Genomic DNA, 24,401 nt, shown 5'->3' on the forward strand with positions numbered 1-24,401 from the left:
GCTATAATAGAATGTTATATCTAATCTGGGAAAATGTACATATAGAACAGAAAATCCAACTGTGAGATTTTATTAAGGAAATTGTGGTCCATCAATAGGATGGATTATAATGTAGTCATTAAAAATGATTATGTGTGTTATATAACAGCATGTAAAGTGTTTATGTAGTGACATTAAGTTTACAAATCACATCACCCTGAGACTGGAAACATACAAAAAATATATCTACATCTATGTGTACAAATTCACAGATAAAATAAAATAAAATAAAATCAACATTTGATTAAAACAAGGAATGCTTCAAATGTCATCTATTGCTGTTCTCAGAGTACCTCACAAGTTTATTTGTTTTCAAAAAACAGCTTAGATGCTATGCGGGTATTTATTTACAATGGGTGGGATGTCTACCTGGCCAATGATACCATAATGGACGGATGGTTGGAGTTTTCGTCCTGACAGATGTCAAGCCACCTAGACATTAATCTGTATTTTAAATCGTTCTGTCCAGAACTGCACTGAGACAGTTAAACACTCAGACACAGGCTTTTTTTTTTCTTTAACTTGAAACTCTGAACCCGGGTCAGAAGTTGACAAACATTATTTTGAAAAGTATTTTTTTTGAAAAATATTTTTTAAATGGAATCTCTCAAGTCTGTCAGGTACCTAAGAATGACTTTTCCATGGGCTCTTTTACTTCCGTCCTATTGACTGTATTGGCTGTATAGGCTCTATGGACAGTATGGGTGGTTAACATTTAAGATATTACTTAAAATCTATCTCCTTTTTTCCAAACATCACTCCCCACATCCTCAGTGTCCCCGACATCTTCTTCCATACTCTTGTGCCTTTTTTCAGCTTTTGAAATCTCCCTATTTTTTCCCCCAACAACAGTTTGTCAATGTGTTTCTGCTCTAAAGAGCAAATTCCATGCTGTTTCTTCATTAGGCCCTGTTCTCCCTGAAACCAGTCTTTCCCAAGCCAGGTTTGGGGCACTCTCTTCTCCTTGTCAATCTAGGAGTTTAGGTGTCAGGATTAACTCGGGGTATATTCCTCTCAGAAGCCACACTGGGCCCAGGCAGGTGCTCTCTCAGAAGCCACACCGGGCCCAGGCAGGTGCTCTCACAGAAGCCACACCGGGCCCAGGCAGGTGCTCTCACAGAAGCCACACCGGGCCCAGGCAGGTGCTCTCACAGAAGCCACACCGGGCCCAGGCAGGTGCTCTCACAGAAGCCACACCGGGCCCAGGCAGGTGCTCTCACAGATTTTGCCATCAGTGAATTTTCAACTGGCAACTGATTATGCTCCCTGTCACCCCAGAGGTATTTGGTAAAAATTAAAACAATATTTTAACCATTATCATAACAGTGGGTTGAGGAGAAGCATATGAACCTATACATGATGAAGGTTCAAGAATTGTAAAAATGTTTTATGGTTTTTGGAATATTCTTCTATGACCAAGATTATTCAAGCCTGAAGAATCAATAAAGTCAAGGCTGAGGGAACTCCTCCCATCATAACTGACATTTTACTAAACTTTCCTGTTAACTTGTGATTCCCTATGGTACCCACTCTCTTACCTTAGAGATTCCCAGCTTTTACCACACCCTGCTTGACAAATGGTTACAATTGATTAACCCATAAGAAAATAAACAACTGAATTAAGATGAAAATGAAAATGCTATATTAAAGAAAAAAAATTAAAATACAAAAATATACCTACGGGATCTTTTAATGTGCCTTTATATCATTAAATCGTATGTAATGCCTTCCATAAGACATCTCAACATTTTCAGTCTACTAATTTCACTTTAATTTCATTTTCCTGTTGGGCATTTGGAACTTTGTGGTGCAAGTAGAGACAAACCTTCCCTTCCAAATTAAATAACAGCCTACATTGTTTTAAATTTAAATGTCATTGCTTTGTAAAAGCTTATCCCTGCTGCCTATAATAAACAGTGAATTGGGGAAAGTGCACAGATTAATCATATGCAGAGAGCTCATTTGCCATGTATGAGTTTCACGAGGGTGATTTAAATGTTTCCGGATTTTAGAACCCTATGTGTTTATGCCTTGAATAAACTGGAAACAGGTGACAACCTTCGCCTAGCCAACTATCCAATTACTTGAGCAGTAAACGATGCGAGGCAGAAATCGCTGCTGTCAATGTTCATGGGTCAATGTCATGCAGGAGGGATAGTAATATAATTAATGAAGAAAGTTGACAGCTACACACAATTCACAGAGCTACTTTCCAAAAGAGACACCGGAAGGAACAGCTCTCCATCCTCCTGTGGCTGATAATTAGACATCTTTGGTCATGAAACATAGTAAGCAGTAGAGACTTTTGCAAGTATCTGACCTTTACCTCAATTTCCACCTGAGATTTTATTTATTTTTTTCTCTGTATGGTCACCTACGTTTTCTTTGTTCTATGGCTTCTAAATGTTTCACACACCCCTAATGTGCTTTGCATTACAGTGAAAGATCAGCCACACATGCTCCTCTACTGAAAAATATCTTCCCCAGGGCCACCTTCTTTTCTCCAGGTACTCGCTCCATTATTGATTCTTCAATTTAATTTTTTCTCATTGTTACAATCCGATCTTTTCTATCAAACCAAGATGCTTAATATTCATACTATAAAACCAAGTCGAAAACGAATGCCTGATTAAAACCAAGGCAATCCCCTCAACCAATTCACATTTAACGCTCCATACTCTGTGATGATGGAGAGGTGTTGATTTCTCAAGTGGTGAATCAGAAGGGAAGAGCTTTAGGATGTACCGTAATTGTTTCTTCACTTTAAAGGGAGGATTACCTGACTTTCTGGCTCAGTTGCTTCCAAAATGTCTTAAAGAGAAGCATTGCTTCCAATAGCATCTATATTTGAATTCCCACATGCATCTATGTGACTGTGACTGAGGAGGTCTGAGTCTCAATGACAAAATTAAGTTGAGGAATTATTGATCATTGGAACTATCTATTTATTTCATGACTTTCTCATGTTAAAAAATGAATGAGTGGTAGGTTATTCTTGCTGCACAGTTATTACAGAGTAAATATGAGACTGACGGATTTAAAACTAAACAAAAGGAAGCAATATTCTCTCCTGTATAATTAATTCATTCAGGGATATGGTTCGTTTCTGAAGAGAGTTTAAATTAATAAGGAAGGAGAATCTTTATTGTTACTTCAAGTTCAGATTTGAAAAAAAAAAAAACAGTAAAATGGAGATTAGTTAAAATTTCACAGACCATCCCACAGTGTTGTGAACTAGCAATGTTTGAAATAAGACCACTATATATTCTGTATATAAGACACTATATATATATTACCTGACTTAGTCTGACAGACCTCAATGAAAGTAAAGTTGGTTTTCTCAAACTCAGGTTTATGAATTTGTTGTTTCTCCCACCAGATCATTTTGACAAAATACAGAAGAACAAGCTAGAAACTTCAGGAAGGTAAAATCTGCTTTTTGGACAGCACTTTCTGCAGCATCAATATGAAAAAGACTTCTCTCATATCCTCAGAGTTCAAGCCTTAGCCACAAATTGATAAAGTCCTCCCTCTGTCTTTCATAGACACATTTCTTAGCCATTAGTCCACTGTCTTCCTTAGGTTGCCTGGGCAACACAGACCTTATGACTGACATGTCTGATTTCTCTAACCTACCTTTTTCAGCTTCACCACACCATCCTGTGTTTCATAGTCTGTTGTAATTTCAAACAGTTCTATGCCGTCTCCATCAACGATATTGTATGTGACTAAGCCATTTTCTCCAATGTCTGGGTCTTTAGCCTTCACCCTTCCTACTTCCTCCCCCGGGACAGCTGCTTCTGATACAGACATCTGGTACACGCCTGAAAGAAGAAGACATCTACTTTTATTTTCCTTTTTATTTGGCAGCTGTAAGACTTCAGATTTCATTGAATCCCAGTAAATTTCTCAAAGGGTTTAAAATTGAACTTTCTATTGGTAGACACAGAAGTGAAGCGGATGGATGGGAAGAGGATCCCAGATGGCCAGCTTGCAGGAAGAATGTGTTCCTTACAGGATGACAAAACAATATTGGGGTCCTGGTAAGATGATGAGGTCACCCGCCACAAGAGAGAAAGGAAAACAGTGACAAGGTCCTATGCAAGAGTCCACATGCTGGAACACCTGAGGCTTCCTTTTCACGGTGTCCCACAAACTAATGCCAAGGATTCCTTGAACTAATTGCTCAAGGAAAAGCAGCCACAGAAGAACAAATTTACCCTCTGCTTAAAAAGGTTTCATCACTTCATATTTATTTTAGAGACAAATACAAATCTTTCAAGAATCTTTCTTGAGCAAAGAGATATTTCCCTCTCGTCTTACTCTTCATCCTTTGCACTAGGTAAGGCATGGACTGCTCTGGAAACTTTTAGACAGTCAACTCCCTTTATGATTATATTTTTCAGAAATGAAGAATGGTGCCATACATGCATATTTATATTTATGTTTATAGTATTTATTTTTCATGAATAGAAATAATTCTATACACTCTTTTAGCTCTGAAGCTAAGTAAAGGAAGAGTTATAATTATCAACATGGTATTAAAAAAAAGAGAAAACAAAACATAACTAGATACACTATGGTGTTATAGGCTAAGTAGTATTGTATGGTAAGAGATAAAGGGAAGTGGGGTTTGTGTGTGTGTGTGTGTGTGTCTCCTGCAGTGCTCAGCCCTCTGGTATTAGGTGACTCCCTTAGACTCTTTCTTTCCTCTACTGTAGCTTTTATATGCTGCAGTGCTGCATTCTTTTCATGATTATACTGTATCCATTTTCTACCTAATCTTGTATTGTATTCACAGTTAAGGCACAGTGAGTGTGACTTTCTGTACAAATGAACAATGTATAACAATGTTCAGAAGATCTATTGCAATATAATTTTCTCCAAGTCTTATTTAAGCCCATGACTGAGAAATACTAAAACTGAAATATAAAATTTCTACACCACTCTGTATCAAAAAAGGGCATTAGTGGACGTCCATGAATAAGTCTGCCTGCCTACTTTTATGGCATATGGAACAATTGTACATTGTGCAAGTGGAATAGGCAGCTTTGACTATGTTGTATGTGCCTCAATATTATCAAAGATGCATACCTTTCCATCTGACAAGGAATAGCATGGTTGACCCATCTCTTTTGGAGTCCTCAAGAGCTAATATGTGTCTCATGATCCTCTACCATGATATCTTCATTTGGTAGATTGTCTTGGGTAACTTTGAATAACCATAGTGCCTCCTTAATTGGTATACTTAACTGACTTCCTTTGGGTTTATTATTTTGTATAGTGTGTGTGTGTGTGTGTGTGTGTGTGTGTGTGTGTGTGTGTGTATGTGTGTGTGTTTCTGCAGAGACCAGAAAGTGTTTCAGATTCTCTGTAACTGGAGCCATGGGTGTTTTTGTCATTACTGGAAAGCTCAGAGTCATAATTATTGTGTTATAACTCTGTATTCCCCTTTGCACGTACACACTAAAATATGATTCCAGAAAATCTTTAGTCCCCCCAATGTCCTTTCCCTAGGAGCCAATTATATCTATAAAACATAGGCTCTTTTTAGATATTTATAACATTAGTGACCAGATATTAAATGATGATGCAATTAGCAGCTATCATTAATTTCAATATTTCAATCCCATTGTCTCCAAAGAGTTGTTTTGTTTGGTGCTAGAGTGATGGCTCAGAACTAAGACTGTATGTTTCTCTTCCTGCTGGCCAGAGTTTGGTTATTCCCACCCAAGTCAGCTCACAGTCACACATAATTACAGCTGCAGGGAAATCTGACAGTCCTGGCCTCTGTGGGTCCCTACAGATAGGAAACATCCACATATAGACACACTCATAAACACATAATTAAAATAGTAAACCTAAAAATTTTAATGATGTATCTTACTTTTAGGTACGCATATGCCTGTGTCTATGTGGCTCTGTGACTAGGAATGCAGATGCAACAGAGACCAAAGGAAGGCTACAGGTCCTCCTGGCCCTGAATTTCAGCTGTTCAGAGCCAATAATATTGTTGCTAAGAACCTGCAAAAGAATTATATACCCTCAACTGCCAAGTAACTTTATTTTCCCTCAGTAATTTCATAAATATTGTACAGTATTCAAAATAACAATGGCTGAACAATTATTGCCAGTTTTTTTTCAGATAATATAAAAATTAGCACTAGCTGGATTAATCTGAACAAAGATTTTATTTAAGTTAAATCCTAGGGTGTCATCTTCTAAAAGTATACAAGTATAGCACGTATCCCACAGGCCCCTCCAATGTTACTTTATGGTCCTCTCATAGAACTGTTGAGGTCTGGCTGAGCTTTAGTGCTATGCTGGCAGCCTTAATGCTACAGGGAAAGAAGTCCCACGGCTTCTGATATCAGCTCAAAAAATGTAACGCAGTTGGTTCCTGTGGTCACAGAGTTCTCATGATCAGAACTCAGCCACAGAAAGGCCCTTGTGGAGAGGAAGCACAAGCCAATATCAATTTGCCAGTCTTATACGAAATCTTAGAAGTGGGTTTTTCTGCCACAGGAGAACTGTGTCCGGCTGATGCTGGAGTGACAACAGAGTAGCTATTTCTCCTATGCTCTGCACAAATTAAAGTCAAGAAACAAATAAATGACTGTTACTTATAACCATCAAGATGTGGGGGAGATTTTTATGGAATGATAAGTATCAGATCACGGTTCTGTTAGCATCAGTGAAGAACACTGAGACAGGAGAAAGTTAATTGATGACTGCCTTTTATGATTAATATCTAATAAGTAAAATACCTCAAGACTCAGATATTCCGGTCTCTAGAGTTACACAGTTTTTAATGTCTTCCTTACTCCTCATGATCTCTATACTGTTTAACTTTCTTTTGTGTGTTTTTAAGTCTTTGCTATCTTGTTCTAGTTTTTTTGCAAGAATCCTGAAAATGGTTCTTGGATTTCTAGACTCTTCCTTTTGAAAGCTGGGTGACTTGGGAGTGAATGAAAAGATGAGGATCTCGCTGAGCAGTGGTCATTAGCAAAGACCAGCTCTGACTCCTTACTCTGTGGAAACTTTGGTGGGTTGTCGTTGACATCAGTCAGAGTGATCGTCACTTTGGTTGTCCCTGAGAGTCCACCCATGTGTCCACCCATGTCCTTGGCCTGGATCACCACGTGGTACTCCTCCTTGGCTTCTCTGTCCATATTGGGAAGGGCTGTCCTGATGATACCTATCAAATGAAAATTAAAAAATCACAAATATTCATTTATGACAAGATTTAAAAAAATGTTAGGTCTGGGAAACTAAAGATACATAGAATATAGCCTGCTCAAATAAAAGTCATTTTAACATGGCAAACATAACAGAAAGCGTTGAAGATAACACCTATGATTATCAAGCAAATAATAAAAATTACTTACAACATATTAATTAGTTGTTTTTTTTTCTCACTCTGCATGCAAGTAACAATGTCTTCCCTAACAGAGACAAGAATCCTGAAGACTGGAATGATAAGAGCCTATTGTGTGATAAGTCATATCTGAATCTATACTTCGGGACTTCTAGCAAAAAGCTTCAGAAATCAAGTCCTAAATGAACTAGTAGAAACATCACTATGGGGTTGGAGAGATGGCTCAGCGGTTAAGAGCACTGACTGCTCTGACAGAGGTCCTGAGTTCAATTCCCAGCAACTACATGGTGGCTCACAATCATCTGTAGTGGGATCCAATGCACTTGTCTAGTGTGTGTCTGAAGACAGCTGCAGTGTACTCATATAAATAAAAAAACTAAATAAATATTTAAAAAAAGAAAAGAAACATCTCTTCAGCTCATATTAGGTTTGCAGAGGAGGCATAAACTTTTTTGAACACATTAAATAGCTACTATTAATTTTTTGAGTGAGTGAACAGAGGAGTTAGAAAGATGAACAAAACTTGTGCAAAGATTCAGTGGACAATCACATGTAACTGAAAAACAGGATAAATTTAGGATTGAATTATTCATGACCTCTGTATATTGAAACATGATGTTCATAAAAATATGCTTACTTACATCTCTAGGAATCGTATGGAAGCTTTTACACTCAGTGAATAAAGTAATATTTGTAGTGTAAATACAAAGAGCAAGGAAGAAGTGCTGGGCTACGTTACGCCTCACTGAGCCCAGTGTTGAGATGTTTCTTTGCAGCACTTTGCAGACATCATTTTCCTTATTGGTTAGTTTCATGAGTTACTATTGTTAGTCACTAGCCTTGGTTCCCTGAGAGAAAGAAGACTAGAGTTTTTACTATTTTAAGTAGTCTAGATGAAATCCCACATTTATCTTTAGTTTACCCAAAGACTAAAAGCAAAGATTTCTATGAAACCATAGACAATAACTCCACAAGTTGTTGTTTGAAGCAAGGGAATGAAAAATGAATTAATATATAAGTAGGTGAGAGTTAAGAAAGCAAGTAAAAAATATTAAATTAGGAATTGATGTAAAAGTTGCAAATTGTATGAAAACCTTTCAAAGGTATAGAACATATTACGTGGGAAGGAAAAGTGTAATACTGCTGCGGAAGAGCAATGTTATAGGATGGTAGTGTTCACTCTTGTGGACAATCAAATTAGTATAAATGAAGTGAAACATTGTTTTAGTTTCTGTTGTATACTGACTAACTTTACTGGTCTGCTCTTTATTTTACAGCATCCTTTGGGAACCTGTGTTCACAGCAGGAGATTGGGAATGTGCTGGGTCTTCTAGTAGGGTGAAAGTTTACAGTTACTCCTGACACTTCTTAGTTTACCCAGTGGTCTTCCAAGGATGTTTTAAAAGCTAACACTACTTTGTAACAACCTTTGACCCTTTTAGTATGGATCCACAATTCAAGTCATTTCCAATTCATAACTTTAACTTTAAATATTTGTAATTATCTTCTGAGACACTAATAAATGTGTATTATTCCATTCATCCATATGCACAGAACATACATAGGCCATCTAGTATTAACTGCCAAGTGACCCTTTAGTTCTGTTTTAATTTAAGGAATTTTAGAGCCAAAGCAGTTAAATGAGGAGGCATAGATTCCTTGTTTAAAATAAGTCATGACTTACAAAGACAATGTAATCGACCATACCTGTTTGGGCCTCCACCGAGAAATAGGGTTGTCCTTCAAGGATGCTATACACTAACTTGGCACTATTTCCATAGGTGGGATCATCTGCATCAGAGGCTGTCACTTGGATAACTGATGTTCCTAAATAAAAGGGGGTCAGGGGAAGCAATTAGCAACATCGAATAAACTTCTCAAATTTCATTGCTGTTTACAGAATTTCATTTAAAATGAAGACCTGTAATGAAGCTCACAATGACTCTATATGATCTGATTGTCCTACAGTTCAAGTGCAGACCACTCCTCTCCCTGCCATTCTTCCCTCTCTAGTTTCCTTCTTCTGTTTCTTTCTTATCAGCAAGGCCAAACTAAGGTTTAAAACGAAACTCTCTACTTTCACAGTTCTTCCTGGTTGGTTTGCTATTTAAAATAATAATATGAACATTCTCATCAAATACTCCTAGAACCATGTGAATTAAATGTTTAGTATATCACATAATCAAATAAAGATTTCTCCTGAGAGTGCAATAAATGATAATTAATGAAGAATTGCTTTTCATGAAAGGATAGAGGGCACTTTCCCATCTGTGACAATGAACATATCATTTCATTGTTGCTCTGCATGCTATAAAATTACTTCTCTTACTAAATTTTAATTAATTTGTGGCTATAAATATTACATAAAATGCTGTTCCCCAATGTCATGAAAATTACATGTTTCCTTCTCTGTAGGGTCTGGTATCCATGTCACAGAAATGATGAGTGAGGGATCAATAGGATCTAAGACATTCCTATGTCATAAGACATGAAAATCAGGGGATAAAGGAATGAGATGATCTTTTTTTCTTTATAACCTATATTGTCACAATAAGCATCTGAAACATGCCATGCTGAGATTCAACAGAGAGGGAAGGAGGGAAGAGGCAATTATCCAGGATGCCTCTGTCAGGCACTGTCTGAGGTAAATTCCAGGTAAAGTGCCTCCATTCTCTGCTGGACATTTTGGCATCTGTTTTACTTTGGGAAGATTTGGGATGAGAAATATGACATCTTAAAATCCCCTTTTCATGTTGTTTATTGTCACAGCTGGGAATCTGTCTTGCAGGGACATCTAGCAAGAATAAAGCCCAAGTCTCCCCTTTGACATTTCAGCAGAATGGTGGGAGGGAGGTCCTCCTGGCAGGGTACAGAACCTGTTTACACAACTTACGGGTAGCTATCCTTTACTTCCTAGGGGTTTCTGTGACTTCTATGAGAAACGCAAGACAATGTTCACTCTTTTTCAAAATCAATTTTCTATACCCACTGTCTTTTGTGAATGTCTTCCTACAAAGTAGGGATTATTCTAGAAAATGGGTGTTATACCAGAAAAAGACTTCATGGAATGCTAAGTAAGTTATAAATCTTTATGATTTAATGGAATTCTATTTTATTTTAGAATTTTTAAAAATTCTAAAACTGAAAAGTTCTAATATTGAAGGAGTTATCAAATATTTCTATTTGACCTGTATACCCAGAACTCATTAGTAACTATTATCTTGATCTCATAGTCGACAAAGCAATAAATTAAGAAGGGAAACAAAGGAGCCCTGGTTCACACAGCTTTCTGATGACGAAGACAATAATTTCATATGGTAGAGTAGAAAGTCTGAGCACTGCCGTAGGCTCCAAAGTGTCCTGTAAGGAGCAAAAGTCCACCTGGGTTATCAGTTTGGATGACTAGCTAACTCTGCTTCTTCCATCCCTTCTTCTCATTAGAATTCACATCTGAGGATAGCGCAGTCAAGGGACCAGACAAGAATAAGTAAAAGGAAGGAAGGAGACAATGATTCAGCCTGGTTTTTCTCAGTAAAAGAAGATTTTATGGGATGGATCCCCGGGTGGGGCAGTCTCTAAATGGTCCTTCCTTCAGTCTCAGTTGCGAACTTTGTCTCTGTAACTCCTTCCAAGGGTATTTTGTTCCCCCTGCTAAGAAGGAACGAAGTATCCACACTTTGGTCTTCGTTCTTCTTGAGTTTCATGAGTTCTGCAAATTGTATCTTGGGGATTCTAAACTATTGCAACAAGATTTTGCTGACAGGACCCTGATATAGCTGTCTCCTGTGAGGCTATGCCAGTCCCTGGTAAATACAGAAGTGAATGCTCACAGTCATCTATTGGATGGAACACAGGGTCCCCAATGAAGGAGCTAGAGAAATTACCCAAGAAGCTGAAGGGGTCTGCAGCCCTATAGGAGAAACAACAATGTGAACTAACCAGTACCCCCAGAGCTTGTGTCTCTAGCAGCATATGTAGCAGAGGATGGCCTAGTCGGTCATCAGTAGGAGGAGAGGCCCTGGATCTTGTGAAGATTCTAGGCCCCAGTATAGGGGAACGCCAGGGCTAGGAGAGTTGGGGAGCAGGGAGAGTAGTAGTCACATATGCGTAGATAGATAGATAGATAGATAGATAGATAGATAGATAGATAGATAGATAGATAGATAGATAGATAGATATAGAGGGGGAAGGGTATAGGGAACTTTTGGAGAGGAAACTAGGAAAGGGGATAACATTTGAAATGTAAATGAAGAAAACATCTAATAAAAAAGAAGGAGAAGATCTTAGTAGACATCTTAGGGCAACGGCAGCTCTGTCACAGGAGGCTCCACACACAGACTGGAGTCTCTCAGAGCCCTAAAGTCACAGCTGACTGTCTTGAGTAAGCTGATCTCTATAATCGGTGCTTGGTTTTTCTCTCACTGGTAAAATGAACAATCTATCCCTGATGGCTTTTAGATTCACTCGGGGCCAATGGATCAGATCCACTCAAAAGACCACATTCTAGAAATTCAAGCAGAAGTGATACCAAGAGGCAGATGTTAGAGTTCCATCTTCAAGCAAAGCAGTATGTCTTTAAGCATATTTGAAATCATCAGCTGATGGCAGCCTTATATGCATTTTGGGTGAATTTAGTAACACAAGTGACCCTGGACTAATTAGTTAATCTCTTTCTGCTTCGGTTTCTCATTTATCCAAGACCAACTGGAATGACTGCTTTGCAAAGTTTAATCATGGGGAAGTTAAACACGCTGGGGTGTGTTCGCAATCAATTAATGTAAAGCCCAAAGCAGCAAACATTATCATTGCTGTTACTTATTCTACATCAATGCCCTAGTGATTGGATATATATAATCATGACTCTTTGAAGACTGGAAATTGTTATTCCTCTTCTGCAGAGGAAGAGCAAATATTAAATGGTGTCACTTCACACAGTTGAACATAAGTCAGGATTTGCTAAACTGAATCTCATTCTTCCCCCTTCCAGACTTCTTAGTTAATAGGAAATTAATAGTTGACTTTACAACCTCAAGTCTAATATAAACATTTGAAAATCTGAGTCTCTATATCGATTTCATGCAGTTTACCTTGGAGGCCCTTCCTTTCTGTTTGTTTCTTTTGTTCAATGTGTTAGGGATTTTTTTTAATCTTATATGTTCTTTTCTTATTATCTTTTAGAATTCTGATTGTTTACTACGGAGACAGAAAAGGAAAGGGTGAATGTGGATGGCAGGGGATGTGTGGAGTAACTGGGAGGGGTGGAAAGAGAGGAAAACATAATCATGATATTTTGTGTGAGGAAAGAAAACTATTTTAATTTTTAAGAATCCAACAAGGCATTTTTTTCCTTGTTAATGTGCAATGATTCAACACAAGCTCTGCTTCCTGGGTTAGAGGGCAGGCACCAGCCTGTCAACCTGTAGACATACCAGATAGAATTAGAATAGGTGACCATTACTTACGTACCCACATTGGACCTCTCAGGCACATTGGCATGATAGATTTCATGCAGAAACTCTGGAGGGTTGTCATTAATGTCCTGGACCTTAACAATGAATTCTGAAGGTGGCTCCAGTGGTCTGTTGGTGTCCCTGTCCACCGCCTGAGCCATCAGTGTGTACTGGGCTCTCTCCTCTCGGTCCAATGTCTTGGTGGCATGAATGTTCCCTGATTTGTCATCAATCACAAAAATGGTTCCCGCTCCTTCACCTGAGAGAATGTATTTAATGTTCCCATCACCGGAGTCAATGTCAGAATGAAGCTAGAAAACAAAAAAGAAGAGAAAAGAAAGAAAGAATGCAGGATTTGTAATTTCATGAGGAACACAATAAAAACACATAGGTTGAAAGTTACACTATGTACACATGTGTGCACATACATACAGTCACACACATATCATGAGACGAAGTGATTTCCATCATCATTTTCTGAATAGAGAAATGGAGTCTTAGATAACTGCTATGACCCAAGGTAATGATGAGGCTGATGGATTTGCAAATGTTTAATTCTGAGGTCCATGTTCTTCCTCTCTTATTCTCTCTCTTTGACTGTATATATGCATACATACAAAATATAGACAGGCACATAATAGTTATTTGGAAAGAAATGCACGTATATATTTCAAAAAGATATAAGCATGAATTTATGCAGCATATTTCTCTCAGTGTTTATTCCCATTTCATCCCTTCTTCAGCTATGAATCACCTTTTTGCCAGTTTCTTATGACTCCTTTATGAGATAATATTTCAAGCCTATACATATACAAACTTATCTCCACAGATTCTTAAAAGCTCTTTGCTTAATTTTACATAATCAGGGCTATAAATTGTATATTGTAAATTGTAGATTTAGATTCCTCTAACTGTAACTTCTCCAGCTCCATCAACATCTAGGTATAAACGGCTTCCTTATCCACCATGTGATATTAATGTAATTTTTGTAGAGATCCTCTTCAAAGGACACTTATATTTGTTACTACAAATACAAGTCCAGGCATCTGTTACTACAAATCCTTCAACTAATCAGATTTTTCTAGATCTACTGTCTAGTGTCCAGAGTCTAATGTCTGGAGCCATCATCTTCTTGGGAGAAGAATCTCCTATGACCCTATGATCATAGTGGACAGTGGGGCAAAGTAATAGACATGTTGTCCCCAGACCCTTGGAAGAACTTCCAATATCCTTGGGATTTTCATGTTTTCCAGAAAGCCTTTAGACAGATGATTTTTGCCTAAATATGTATTGATGGAGTCAAGAATCTACTATAGTCTTTTAGCTGCCAATTCGACCAGCAGCTCTGCCCGAATTCTGCTCTGTGTTTCAGAGCCCACGCCCATCAAAGACTTCATTGATTTTCCTGCAGCAATAAAGCCTATGCACTCACTTTCTGTCCTCATGATTTCTGAGGTCCTTAACCTCTTTTATATTAATGTTACTTTAATTGTTATATGAAATTGTTACGTGGTTTGAACTAATTTATATATTTTAATATGTGAATGCTATTATATGAGTTATTTTCATTGCCTTATAGTATTGAAAATTAGCTAGAAGATTTTAAAAATACTAATTGATTAAACCTGTTGTGTATAGAAATTCAGAAAAATAAAATAAACAGTAAAGAAAAAGTTATATCCACTCATTTACTACAATAAAGATTGTAACTAATTTTTATTTAATATTAATGACTTTAATAATTTATAAATATCATTTTATTACTGTTAGTAAATTTTTTATCGTTATTATAAAACCAAGGCCTACACAGTTTGCTCGAGGTTCACAAAGAAAAACTGAATATATTACTTTTTAAAATGGTGCTATCATTTAAATTTCCTAAATATGTTTAATTATTTGTAGAGTTTTGGTGAAACACCAACAATTTCAGCTCCAACATGGACACATAGGCATAATCTACAACCATTTTGGTTCTGAATCCCAGGGCTTCTCTGGCAGGGACAGTAGGAAAACTTCTGCTTCTGAAAGGTAAGAAAATATAATCCACCATTTTAATGCAATATGACTGATGTAATTCTTAAGAGTTTGGCCATTTGTGGAGGGAAATATGAAGTTACTTGATGAATTTCAGTGGACTAATAGAGTATCCACAATGTTCATGTTGTTTCCTTCAAGGCCTGTGTTCCCCTCTCCTATCCGGCCTAGGATTGTGGTGTTCTTCTTTACCCTGTGCTCCATGGGTATCAAATGCTAGAGGTTAAGTCCCAGGGGCTGGCGAGATGGCTTAGTAGGTAAGAGCACTGACTGCTCTTCTGACTGTCCTGAGTTCAATTCCCAGCAACCACATGATGGTTTGCTGCCACCTGTAATGAGATCTGACTCCCCATTCTGGTGTGTCTGAAGACAGCTACAGTGTACTTACATATAATAAATAAATATATCATTTAAAAAAATGTACTGGGGCATATAATCTTTGCAAGACTAAGTAAGGACCTCTCCTCCCTCTCCTTCCACTGATGGCCTACTAGGACATCCTCTGCTACATATGCAACTAGAGACACAAGCTCTGTGGGTTACTTGTTAGTTCATGTTATTGTTCCAACTATAGGTTTGCAGACCCCTTTAGCTCCTTGGGTACTTTTTCTAGCTCCTTCATTTGGGGCCCTGTGTTCTATCCAATAGATGACTGTGAGCATCCACTTCTGTGTTTGCCAGGCAATGGCATAGCCTCAAAAGGTGCTAGGGCCAAGAAGCAGGAGTGGGTAAGTTGGAGAGCAGGGCGGGGGGAGGGTATAGGGGATGTTTTGGATGGCATTTGAAATGTAAATGAAGAAAATATCTAATAAAAATAAATGCTAATTTTTATTAAAAAATAAATGAAGATGTAAATATAAAATGTCAAGGTACTGAAAGTTTCTAAAGATCTTCATGCATTACACATGAAAACATAAAGAGGCATTTCATAGAGGCAGGCAGATTTCTGAGTTCAAGGCAAGCCTGGTCTACAGAGTGAGTTCCAGGACAGTCAAAGCCATACAGAGAAACCCTGTCTCAAAAAAACAAAAAAGCAAAAGAACAACAACAAAAAAAAAACAAAACAAAAACAAAAAACAAACAAACAAACAAACAAAAAGAGGCATTTTATAACTAGCCATGGAGCTGAAATTTTTACCAAGCATCCGGCTTATCCCATTTCCACTTTGTTTCTCCTCCCTCCAAGGTTTAAGAGTTGGATATGTCTTCCCTAGTTTTCCTCTGTCACAAAGATGATCTACTGTACTGACAATACTATTTATTAGGTTCTACACGAAAGCAGTTTGGGAACACAGCAAGTGCTATCAAGGGGCCAGTTGCTGAGACATGCACAGCCAGTTCCTGACTCCAAAGACTGATTGCTTCTCTCTTTGCACAGCACAGCATGACACAGGCTGAATTTCCTACATGCAAACTGTAAGTCTTTTGTGCTTTGCCAAATTCTACCTTTTTAGGGAATTTTCAAGCATTCAACCTTGAATGTCACCATTCAAAGACTGTTAGCGAGCAAGCCAACTATTCCTCCTACTTAAGCAGGAATCATCTTAGCACCATTTCAGAAGGAAGATTTTGCCAGATCTAAGCAGGCACATATGGACACACACACATATGCAGAGGCACACATACACATGTAGAGGCACACACACACACACACACACACACACACACACACACACACACACACATGCAGAGGCACGTGCACGCACACAAACACACAGCATCCAACTAAGAGTCCTTTCACAAACCTTACTTTTCAAGGTCATACATGGGATGATGCCAGATTTCCCCTTCCTCTCTCTATTCCTCGTCTTCTCCCGAGTGCATCATATGACATTTGTTATATCCAGAGAGACACAAAGTCGTCTGACTCACTAAGCCCTCTCCCCCCTGCCACCACCAAGCCTAAACACACTCTGTCCCCCACTGAGACAGTGACAAAGCAGAGGGTCATTTTCTCAGAGCAATTTAATACCCAGCTCTACACATTGCTTGAGCTAAATTGCCCTGCTTTACTGGGGCTGTCTTTTTCCCCTTCCTTTCTGTGGACACAGCACAGCTCTTCGGTTACAGGATTGTGCTGGTCAATTATTTTCTCCTACTTCCATGTTATCAAGACTACTTCTACATCTTTTTCACTGTATGTATATATGAGTGAAATTATTTAGAGCATTATTTCTAAAAAATGTATTTCCAGCTCTAAAATAGGTTGAGATTATCATGAACATTTGTTGCCGGGCAGTGGTGGCACACGCCTTTAATCCCAGCACTTGGGAGGCAGAGGCAGGCGGATTTCTGAGTTCGAGGCCAGCCTGGTCTACAGAGTAAGTTCCAGGACAGCCAGGGCTACACAGAGAAACCCTGTCTCGAAAAAACAAACAAAAAAAATCATAAAAATAAATGATATGTCGGGCGGTGGTGGCACACGCCTTTAATCCCAGCACTTGGGAGGCAGAGGCAGGCAGATTTCTGAGTTCCAGGCCAGCCTGGTCTACAAAGTGAGTTCCAGGACAGCCAGGGCTATACAGAGAAACCCTATCTCGAAAAACCAAAAAAAAAAAAAAAAAAAAAAAAAGATATAAAAAGTGGACTGCTGTTTCATATCAAAAAGAGAAAAAAAAAAACCAACCAAGATAACTTGTTGGCATCCTTTGGGTTCAAAAGTAGATATCTCTATCATCTGGCCTTGCATTTCTCTATATCAAATCAGTTCTGTTTAACTTGAATGTCAGGGTTATTAGATACTTGCCTCTATTTTTCATTAGGGTTAAGAACATAAATTGAATTTCATTACCCTCCTCATTATATTTTTTTCTTCTTTCTTAAATGACTGAGTGGCAGTGGCTGCCTCTTTTTCTTGCTTGTTTGGGGTCAGGTAATGCTTCAACCTGATTTATTGTCTGTCTACCACTTCGATATAATAGAGCTTCAATTTGTACATATTAAAATAACGATCTCCTGTGAACCAGTGTCAATATTACCTAAGAGACTGTCTCGTGTTTTATCATAATAAGTAGTAAGAAGTCACTTTGCCAAATGTGTTTTGCCCTCTCTACATTTATATTTCCAATGGAGTTGAATAACCAGTGCATAATCTTAGAAGTGGAAATACAGCAAAAACATACCTAAAGACAAAATGGATAATATCATTCCTATCCTAAAAACACATAGTTACTCATTCCATTGGACTTGGTATTAGTGCCAAGACATAAGGATTCGAGGCTAATCTAATTCCTCATACAAAGTAAAAGGAAATGAAGTGACAGAGGCAGACATGTAAAACAGCAACGTAGGATGAAAGGGATTGGTGAGACACGGGAATATAAAAGTGGGAACAGGCAAGTTGAGGTTAGTATATAGTCCGAGAAATTCCTCCAGTTGAAGAATGGTTCAATAAATTAAGGCAGTATTTCTTTTAATAGACTCCAAAGAAATTCAAAGTCAAAATGGAGTCCTTATCCTATAATAAGTGAACATTAGAAGCATTCTCAGTGTGGTTTGGTCCATGAATGAGGAGGAGAAGACTGGATGCGTATATACATAATATGATTCTCTTTTCAATGATAGTAGATCATTCTTGTTCTCTTTTTCTGCTTCATTGTTTTAGATGTACTTACCTTGCTTTCGTCTATTCATTAGTTTGCCTACCGTTGTTTTGTCTTGTTTTTTGTTGGTTTGTTTGTTTGTTCATTTGTTTGTTTTGTGTTGTTCTGACCTGGTCATGTCCTTCTGCACTGATAATGAGCACATATAGACATATCAACATCAAATATAAGCAGCCTTACCCTGCCCACCAGCACAGGGTCAGGCCCGGTGTACTCTTCTATCACAAAGAATTGGTTCCAGACCCAGCCTCTCTTGGAGCGTTGCAGCACCTGCCCCTCCTTGCCCTTCTCATGGTGTCCATGGAAAGAGGGATGCAGGTGGCTTCGTCGCTCCAGAGCAAACGCCTGGCTGTGGTATAGCATGCTCAGGCACACCAGGGCAGCTTGTAAACAGTAGTTCTCCTTCATTTTTGGTTATGCAGTAGGCACAGGAGAATGCAGCTGTCACTCCCTACACCAACAGAGTGGCTTTCTTTCGGATGGCGGCCTCCCAGATGTGTCAAGTAGACCTCCTCTGGAATGGAATATCTTCACTCACTGAGGACATCACGCCAGGGTTGGTCACCTCCGCAGTCAGCTTCTGCAAGGAGAGAGAGAATGAGATTAGTTGCAGCCTCCATCCACCTATTGTTTCGTTTCCATTTAGCAAACATGTTGGTTTGAATATCAGTTTACCACTTGTCAGCTTTGGGAAAGCTGACAGCTTTCTCTGAACCCAGCTTGCTCATTTCAAAATGTAGATAAGAATAATATTCATTGAAAGGTTGCTGCAATGATCAAGAGAAAAGGGAATATAAGGCCACTAACACAATGTCTAGAACCCAGAAACTCTCTATTATTCATTGATTATATGTGTGCTTGGCTATGTTCATGGCTTAGAGAAACTAGGGAAGTAAGCCTAGGAGCATAACACAGCATCCACAGTAAGGATGCCAGAGGCCAGCACAGTAAAGAGAGGATGCTTAAAGAATATGGTGCCTGAATTGAATACTAAAGCAAAAGCTTCTATGTTAAGAATGGAGAAGATAGGATATCATGAGGAAAAAAAAAGTACCAGAATTCCATAACCATTACAGTTGGCTAACCACAGCATAAACCAAGACTTAAGCACAAATGGAAAATAAGAGGAATCTTATGTCATAGACTGTGAGATGGAAGGAAAGACAAGGCAGACCTCAGGAAATGATGATGGGAATGAAATAATCAATGAAGAAATGAATGACTAAGGTATGTGTGTGGGAGACAGGCACAGAAGGATCACAGCAATTTTATGAAGTCAGAGGCTACTTTGATCTAATCTGACTTTCATAGTGAATTCCAGCACAGCCCAACCTAGCAAGGTGCTGTATTTATAGAGAAAAAATTCTAAAAGGTCAAGTCTTCATTGAGTTTTGTGAATCAATTAATTAAATTATGCTGATCAATTAACACTACAGTGTCAACTAATAGGTCAAATTCCCATTGACTCACTGGAGGATCTATTAATGCTATTGAAGTCAATTACAGCTACAGCATCAATTTGTTCTTTTATGGTCTGACGTCTCCCTCACCAGCTCAGCATCCTATCTTGCTGGACAGCTTTTCATAGGATGCTTTCCAGTTTCACCCCAATTACAAGAAGAAAAATTGAACAGTAAACCTGTTGTAGGCAGCATATTATTGCTTCTTCAAACCCAACCAGCACACTCCTACTCATTAGCAGTAAGATGGAGCCATTGGCAGTTTGCCTTCCCAAATTCCTTGTGTTTCTCTGACCTAGAGTCCCTCTAGCTCCCAGACTTCTTGAATTTCAGGGTTCTAGTACAGGAAATAAATTTCCCCTTATATAATATTCTTTGATTACTCCCCCCACTTAAAATTCATCGTTCCTTGTTTAGAAGTATCTGCTTCTTCTTGGTGGTATCCAGAGTCCAGGTGTTCTCAAAAACACATGCATTCTCTATTAACCCATTACACATGGGTAAACACAGAGTGAGAACCTAGATTCCTCCTATTTTCCCAGGGAGGCAAAATGCAAGCCTGTCACTGTTGCTAACCAGATTGTGCACATGTGCCTTGAAACTGGAGATGACAAGACAAAAAAAAAAAAAAAAAAAAAAAAAAAAAAAGGTGTGGGGCAGGGAAACACTCAGAGAGAAAGGAAGTAGAGTTACTTAGCCATTTGGCTTTAGTAGTCTTGGGCATACGAGGGCTGATAGACTTCTTTTTCACATAGCAAATCCCTTTTCTCTTGGTAGTCTGACTTAGCCTTTTCAAGTCTTTGGTCTTACACCAAGATAATATTTGGACATGCTGCAGATACAAAGGTGTCTGCTATCATCCAAATAGAACTTCTCCATAGGATTACTCCTGTCTCTTCTCAAGAAATAGGGAATTGAAGCCCTTAGTATTTGTTGTTTACAGATGCATTGGAATATGTAAAATGCAGTATGAAGGAATAAAGGTAAAAGATGCTTTGCTGTCACACACCAACCTCATCCCTCACATTAAATACATTTATAGTTTAACACTGACATTTCTCTCTTTCTCTCTCTCTCTCCCTATGTGTGTATGTGTTTGTTGTGAGTGTGTGTTGTGTGTGTGTGTGTCTGTGTATGTAAGGGTGTGTGTGTGTATGTGTGTCTGTGTGTGACTGGTGAAGGGATGTTGATGTTCTTATCATTGTTGTTGTTATTTTTGTGTACATGAGTTCAGATGCTCATAAGGCCAGAAGCCATAAGATCCACTGAAGATGGAGCTCTAGTTGGTTATGAGCTGCTGGACATGAGTGAAGGGAACCCAGCTGAGGTCATCTGCAAAATCAGCAAATGTTCTTGACCACTGAGTAATCTCTACTGCCCAGAAAAGCATCAGTTTAGTGATCCACAAAGTGCTGCTTGCGGCAAGTCCAGAGCACTATGTGGAAAAAGCACTGTGAAGTCTGCAGCAGGAGAAGATCTTAAAGTGAGGCCCCAGGAAGCAACAGAGAGAAGTCTGGCTTAACTGAGGAAACAAGGCCTCTACGCTGATATGTACCTGAAGCTCTGAAGTTCCCTTCTGCCGCCTAATTGGGGAAAGTCCTGAATAAAATTTTCTACCAGTGGCTTCCATCTTCTTATATGTGATTAGGGTTTTGATGAATGATTGTGGGGAGTGTCTTTTCTGTTTCAGATGCTAGGGCTGTGACTGGTAGCTTCTTAATTAGTTGTATTTACTACACATGCATTAGGACCTGAGTTTAAAGGGGCCATCCATAACAGCTCAGTGTATGAGATCAAGCACACCCTTGAACTTCAGACTTAATTCTCTCTCTTTGGAAATTCTAGAGGAAGAAAAAGAAGAGAACATATGGTGTAGGGTTCCTGCCCATTTTATATCATGCCAAGTATTAAGTGTTCATTCACAAGGTGATAAATTATTCCTGCATATAAACTGTGAAGTGTATTTGAAAGAAAGGGTTTAATTAAAGTTGATATTTCTACACCTCTTTTTTTTTTCCTGGCTGCCATGTTGCTGTAAAGCACAATTATTTCTGACACTAAAGTGCTGAAACTACATGACAACTTTTCTACTTTATATATACATATTTAAAAAACCCTCTAGTTTCATACTAATTAGTAAGAGTTCCAATGTGACCAATAAACAATGAACTTTACTCTTTTTATAAAAAAGATAACATTATAAATTTTCTGTTGAAAACAGTAGCAAAACTAAATGCATAAAAGTAACTGATTGGTCTCATGATTTTTAAATGCTTATATAACTGAATATAACATACTATAATTCAATATTAGCCACCCTGATAATTAATCATTGATTTATAGAATTTGAATTTTAAGTCAATTATTCTCTTTGAGTAAAATAAACTTGATAAAATTAGGTTTTATTAGCCATCATTCTAAAAACTTCATAATTATTAAGTAATTTATTGATTAATATGCCAACCCTATTAATGGGAACTGTGAATATTCTGTTAAAAGGATATTAATATTGAGATCAAGACAAATTAAATACAATTTGTGCCACTATAAAGTTCTGTTGATAGCCAAATTGATTTGAGCCTAGACCATCTAACTCTGATGTCTATTTTGAAAAACACAAAACAAAACCAAAAACCTTCTTTTTTCTTTTCTTTTTTTTTAATGTTTACTTTTAAAAATATTTACTTATTTATTTTATATGAGTGTTCTGTCTTCACACATACCCAAAGAAGGAATCACATCCTATTTATTAAAGATGGTCATAAGCTACCATGTGGATGCTGGGAATTGAACTTGGGACCTCTGGAAGTGCCCTTAACTGCTGAGCCATCTCTTTAGCCCCCTTTTGTCTATTTTTAAACTGCATAAAGAAATGAAAAATATTACCTAAGACCTATTAAACTGAAGAATGTTAGTTCATGGTCTGGAGTTGGCTAGATAGCAATAACAGACCTGTGATTAAAAAAAAAAGGAAAAGAAAGAAAGAAAGAAAGAAAGAAAGAAAGAAAGAAAAAAGAATAGCTAGTGTTTTTAGTATTATCCTCCAAACCTCCTCGGGTGGACTTTCCATGACTTAAGTCACAAGAACCACACAAACATCGATGGTATTGTCATTTCCATTACATATTCAAGTGGAATAAAGCACACAGAAGTAAGTAACTTTTCCAAAGTTTCCAAGAATGCCAGGGGAAAAGATGGGATTGAACCCTGTGGGATGACAGATCTCAGACCTGAATTCTACCCTCTCCAGTTCTATCTGGTCCTGCATATCCAAGACCAAACACAGAGAGATGCCTCTGTCTCAGTATCTACATAATTGCCTTTTCTTCCTTCCTTCCTTCCTTCCTTCCTCTCTCTCTCTCTCTCTCTCTCTCTCTCTCTCTCTCTCTCTCTCTCGTTTTTGTTTTGTTTTGTTTTGTTTTGTTTTGTTTTGTTTTTCAAGACAGGGTTTCTCTGTGTAGCCCTGGCTGTCCTGGAACTCACTCTGTAGAACAGGCTGGCCTCGAACTCAGAAATCTATCTGCCTCTGCCTCCCAAATGCTGGGATTAAAGGCATGTGCCACCACTGCCAGGCTTATAATTAATTGCCTTTTCTTGATACTAAATCAAGACTGAGGAACCTGAAGTGAGTACATACATGATGATATTTTTTTTTAAAAAATTGTCATTGGTTCTTGGCCTTTTGGCTAAGATCAAGTGTTAAAAAAAATTGTCAGAACAGAAAATGAAGGAGAAAATATTCCATAGAAGATATTGAAATGAAGATGGACATAAGATTATAAATTATCAATATTAAGTGTAACAATGTAGTATAACTAATCTTTATTTTCTTATCCTTAAATCTCTATCTCAGAATTTCTAAAGGTAGCCTTTAAAGGATGGATTCAGGGAGTTTTGTTTATCTAATTCTGTGATTTTTATAAGAAAGACCTGGAACTTCTCAAGAATGGATTGTTGAATACTGTAGAAATTTAGCACAGATCTCACACAGAAATTAATAGCAGGCTGCCCTCCTAAGGAGACCTTGATGTGGGTAATAATTAGAGAAATCTATCAATGTTCTAATTAGTATTAATAAAGAACCCCAAGGCACTTGCCACCCCAATGGCAATCTTCCCATTAAAGCTCTTCCCAGCAGCTGGCGAGGATGCCTAAGCATCGGGGTTCCACTAACACACGTAAGAAGACTTCACTTTACGATGGGAGCACATTGCTTGGAGGGGAAAAAATGTTGTTGAAAGTCACAGGAGTAATAGCGTGACAGGAAAATGGATTTGCAAAATCACCAGTTCTAAGTGGAAGGCTCACCCCTCTATCTAGAGAGCAGAGAGTCCGTCTTAAGTGGCTGCGCCTTGAGCATAAAACGCTCCTACTGAGCCTGCTTTTGTCTCCGTAAAAGAAAATGACATATATGGGTGTTTAAGTATATTTGGACCCC

The 24,401-nt window shown here is 38.2% G+C and overlaps 1 protein-coding gene across 4 annotated transcripts in view; it reads right to left on the reverse strand.

Moving 5' to 3' along the window:
- Cdh11 (cadherin 11) overlaps window positions 1–24,401 on the reverse strand; it is a 153,399-nt gene that overhangs the window by 28,834 nt on the left and 100,164 nt on the right. For all 4 annotated transcript variants that reach the window (XM_006530626.4, XM_030243272.1, NM_009866.5 and 1 more), the window contains 5 exons: window positions 18,684–19,083; window positions 12,884–13,178; window positions 9,125–9,244; window positions 7,070–7,237; window positions 3,676–3,863 (listed from right to left, as the gene is read on the reverse strand). In XM_006530626.4, coding sequence (XP_006530689.1) covers window positions 3,676–3,863; window positions 7,070–7,237; window positions 9,125–9,244; window positions 12,884–13,178; window positions 18,684–18,911 — 999 coding nt within the window. In that variant the 5' untranslated portion in view covers window positions 18,912–19,083. The remainder of the gene's footprint in view (window positions 1–3,675; window positions 3,864–7,069; window positions 7,238–9,124; window positions 9,245–12,883; window positions 13,179–18,683; window positions 19,084–24,401) is intronic.

This window comes from Mus musculus, chromosome 8 (assembly GCF_000001635.26).
Source record: "Mus musculus strain C57BL/6J chromosome 8, GRCm38.p6 C57BL/6J".
Taxonomy (NCBI): domain Eukaryota; kingdom Metazoa; phylum Chordata; class Mammalia; order Rodentia; family Muridae; genus Mus; species Mus musculus.